The 4,867-nt window shown below is 48.4% G+C and overlaps 1 protein-coding gene across 1 annotated transcript; it reads left to right on the forward strand.

The window, feature by feature from the left end:
• LOC109838832 (uncharacterized mitochondrial protein AtMg00860-like) lies at window positions 3,679-4,068 on the forward strand. The gene has a single exon (XM_020407256.1). It carries the CDS (start codon window positions 3,679-3,681, stop codon window positions 4,066-4,068), a length of 390 nt encoding a protein of 129 aa, XP_020262845.1.

The raw sequence follows: 4,867 nt of genomic DNA on the forward strand, positions 1-4,867 counted from the left end.
CCAATGAGCTTGGTTCAGTTTGATGGCAAGGGATCCCCCTCGCAGCATGTGTACTATTTCCTGTCCTAAATAGGATTTCTCACCGGGAATGATGCAATTCTCACCCGGCTATTCATTAGCACCCTAAGAGGGGTGGCATTTGAGTGGTTTCGCAAGCAGGAGCCAGGCTCCATCAATTCATGGGCCGACGTGGAAAAGCTCTTCCTGGCCCGTTTCTTCGATGACGACACAAAGGTGTCAATGGCTACCCTGATGGCCGACAAGCAAAAGAAGAAGGATTCGGTTAATAACTTCTTTAAGAGATTCAGGAATCGGTCACTCTAGTGCCGGGACCAGGTCTCTCAAGGTACATTGATCGAGATGTATCGCAATAATCTCTCGATCAACATATTGTCCAAGATCGGCGCAGTAGAAACCCAAACTTGGAAAGAGCTTGTTCGCCAGGGCGAGCAGGTGGAAAACATGATCAAAAGGCTGGAAGCTGAAGAACCTCAACCCAAAAAGGGATCTTCTGAACCAACCTCATCTAGGAATCACCCTCGATCGAAGGGAAAGGAGATCATGGCCGTCAAGTCCACTCCGGCTCCATCCCCTAAGTCGGCTCAGAAGCAAAAAGCCAAGCCTTTCGAACAGCGCCCTCCGAAGCAATATGACTTCAAAGAAGATCAAGTCATGGCTACCTTAGAGACTCTCCTCCAGAGCAACCAGATCAAGCTACCAGAGATCACGAGGCCCGAGGACCTAGACAAAGCAAGCGACCCAAACTTTTGTGCGTACCACAAGTTTCTGGGTCATCCTACCTACAAGTGCTACATTCTCAAGGACAAACTCCAGCTTCTTTATGATGCAGGGGTCCTGAAGAAGGATACGGCGCAGAAGAAAGTGACTTCAAATATGATTACTCTCAAGTTCGGGACAGATCTCCCCGAGGTACGCACTCCAGCAGGAGTAGTGCCCATTCCCAAAGTGGTGTTGAAGATTACCAATACTGACCCTCATAATCAGCGAGAGAGAGGCTTGGTTCCACAAACGTTATCGTCGGGACAAGTGATGTGGGTCCATCCCGATCTCCTCGAAGACGAGCAGTGGACTTCCGAGCCATCAAGGAAGCCAAAAGGAAAAGCTAGGCCCTGCAATGTCATCTCCGTAATTCCTAAGGATGACAACACGAAGGTCACGACCCTCACGAATTCAGACAATGAGGTGGACGCCATGGTTACCAGAGCCGGGAGAGACTTTGCTAGGAATTACCCTTAGGCGACCGAAAATCTGGCAAGGCCCTCGGCAGAATCATCACCGGCGATCCAGCCAAATTTTGACCAGTCGAGGTCAAGCAATCAACCTTTTCGATTCGATCTGCTCACACAGCTGAAGAACATCCCGGCTAGGCTCACCATGTATGAATTTTTGCGGTTGTCCAAATCGACCCGAGAAGCTCTTCGAGAAGCTCTGGCCGACCCAGAAGTCTTTACCACATACTTTGCAACTCCTCTAGAAGAAGGAGCAGAAGTAGGATATTCGCAATGCTGCCATACGTCCAGACAACAGATCTCCTGCATCACTTTCACTCCGGAAGACATGCTCATCAAGAGCACATCTAACGATCGGCCCTTGTACTTCACAGGATACGTCGGCTCCTCTCGAGTAGACCATATTCAAGTGGATCCAGGGTGGGCATTGAGCATTGTGCCTTTGAACCTCATTAAACACTTAGGGGTACCTCAGAAGCGGTTGTCCACCACGACTACCACCATCTTTGGCTTCAACGCCACTGGGACCCAACCACTCGGGAAGATTCGCCTCAAATGCTAGTTGGCCGACATGAAAACAGAGGTGACCTGCTATGTCATCCATGCAGAACCCTCTTAAAACATGTTGCTGGGTCGTCCATGGATCCACAACAACCGGATTGTACCGTCCATACTACACCAATGTCTAAAGTATGTGGACGACTGTAACCAGGTCCAGATGGTGTTTGCTGATAGGCAGCCCTTCAAGGGGGTCAAGAACTACTTCACTGATTCTTTACTCTACCAGGACTCTGAATCAGATGACGAGCCCCCGTTCGAGGACCTTGGTAGTGGTAACGAAGCTGATAGTGAACCCGAGAGGTATGGGGGCCTTGTCTTGAATGACATCGAACTCATTATAATCGGCTACAAAGGCCTTGTTGTAACCAACGCTGATAAGGCGGACAAACTTATCCTGAATGAAGATCTCAAATTTGCTTATTTGTCGTCTAGTTCAGAGTCTAGTCATGACGAGTTCAGCAGCCTGATCTCAAGGCTGTCTAACACCTCCTCTCTACACTTGCCCGTGTATTCGTCGTTTGTCACGAACAGACAAGTGATCGAGTCCTCGCAAGCTGTCTTTGTCATACCTGCCCAAAATGTTTGTCAATAAGAAATCATCTTTGGAAGGATAGAACAGTCCATGCACACACCATGGGATGAATCAGAGGACGACGAAGCTGCTCCCTAATTCTCTGGCTACAGCCAAGTCGCAAAGCACATGATGGAGGAGATGGGTTATGACTTTGCCCGCAAAGAAGGCTTAAACTACGGCAAAGGTCGGAAGACACCAATTCGGCCCGCATATGTCCCTGAGGGAAAGCCTGACAATTACTACGATAAAACTCGAAGGGGGTTGGGTTACGAATCCTCTTCCTCAGAATTATACTTTGACATCAACGAGATATCAAACGACACCTGCTCAGATGATCAATCATCGACATCTTTGACTTAGGACTCAGATGTCAGCGTAGGAGATCTGTTCAAAGACCTCACAGTCAATATGGCTACAATTGATCCCGCCGAAATGAAAGAGGATGAGCAGATCCCGCTTTATGATGAATCTTGGGATCATCATGTCAACGCCCAATGGAGTGGTCGGTTTGAACAACGTGAACCACCCACAGAGGACAAGATACTTCAGGTTAATACGGGAGATGAGGCCAACCCTAAACCCATATTCATTATCAATGACTTACCTCCCCAGAAGAAGGAAGACCTCATGTCCCTCATACGAGAATACATCGACGTCTTCGCGTGGAATTACGAGGACATGCCTGGTCTTGACCCTCAGATTGCCATGCATCGCCTCAACGTCAATCCCGACACCAAACCTGTCAAGCAATAGCAGAGGCGGTTTCATCCATAGATCATGGAGGCGATCGAAACCGAAGTGAAAAAGCTGATCGAACCAGGCTTCATCAGAGAGGAACAACACCCCGATTGGGTGGCTAACATTGTTCCGATCCTAAAGAAGAATGTAAAGGTCCGTATCTGCATTGATTTCAGAGATCTCAATACCGCTTGTCCCAAGGATGAATTCCCTTTGCCCATCACGGATGTTATTATTAACAACACATGCGGGTTTGAAAGGATGTCCTTCATGGATGGGTTCTCGGGGTATAATCAGATCAAGATGCACCCTGAGGATAAGAAGCACACTTCATTCAGAACTCCAATGGGGGTATATTGTTACACAGTCATGCCTTTCGGACTCAAGAATGCTGACGCAACTTATCAACACGCCATGACCATAATTTTCCAAGAACATCTACGAAAGACAATCGAATGCTACGTGGATGACCTAGTAGTGAAGAGTCGCAGCAAAGACGATCACCTTCAAGATCTGAGAGTGATGTTCGACCTCATGTGATCGCATCAACTAAAGATGAACCCTACGAAATCATTCTTGGGGATGTCGAGCGGCAAGTTCCTCGGCTTTGTTGTCACGACAAAGGGGATTCACATCGATCCCGACAAAGTCCAAGCTATCCAAGAGCTCCGAGCTCCCAAGAATCTTAAGGAATTGAGAGGACTGCAAGGACGTCTAGCTTACATCCGAAGGTTCATCGCAAACCTTTCGGGTAAATGTGAACCCTTCTCCAAGCTGATGAAGAAATGTGTTTCCTTCATATGGGATGAGCCTTGCCAACGAGCATTCGATGAGATCAAGAACTATCTCTCGAATCCGCCTGTTTTAGCGGCCCCCATTTCAGGGAAACCCTTCCTAATCTACATTCGGGCGATGGAGCATTCTCTCGGCGCCCTCCTAGCATAGAATGACGAAGTCGGGCATGAGCAAGGCATCTATTACCTGAGTAGAACCTTGCAAGGAGCCGAACGACGATACCCTATGCTCGAGAAGGAATGTCTGGCCCTGGTGTTTGCTATCCAAAAGATGCGACACTACTTGGTTGGTCAAACCATTCATGTCATCTCCCGAATGAATCCTATCCGAGTCTTCATGACACAGCCCGAGTCTCTAAACTGGCATCTGGCGAGATGGGCACTTTTGTTGTCCTAATATGATATCCACTTTATGCCACAGAAGTCTGTCAAAGGACAAGCAATTTGCGACCTCATGGCCAGTCATCTGCTTGAGTCGAAGGCTGACCTATTCAAAGATATACCAGATGAGACCCACGAAGTCAACACGACCTCGCAGGAAGAAGTTTGGCGACTTTACTTCGATGGTGCATCCTGGGTAGGCACCAGTAGGTCTATTGCCGCAGGTGTGGGAGTGGTCTTGGTCTCTCCACAGAACCACATCCTACCCCGATCCTTCTCCTTAACCGAGCCATGTACCAACAACGTGGCTGAATACAATGCACTGCTCATCGGACTTGACTTCGCCAAGGAGTTGGGGGTGAAACACCTTGAGGCTTATGGTGACTCTCAGCTCATCGTCAGGCAGATGACAGAGGAATATGAAGTTAGAAATGACGACCTAATCCCATGTCACCAAGAGGCTATCAAACTAGCCAGATCATTTGACAGCTTCCGCATTGAGCATGTACTTCGCTCCAAGAACACACATGCAGATGCTTTGGCATCATTGGCAGCTAACCTAGCCCAGC

This window comes from Asparagus officinalis, chromosome 4, assembly GCF_001876935.1.
Source record: "Asparagus officinalis chromosome 4, Aspof.V1, whole genome shotgun sequence".
NCBI lineage: Eukaryota > Viridiplantae > Streptophyta > Magnoliopsida > Asparagales > Asparagaceae > Asparagus > Asparagus officinalis.

Coding starts and splice junctions, on each gene's coding strand:
- LOC109838832 (XM_020407256.1), top strand. CDS start 3,679: ATGAACCCTACGAAATCATTCTTGGGGATGTCGAGCGGCAAGTTCCTC.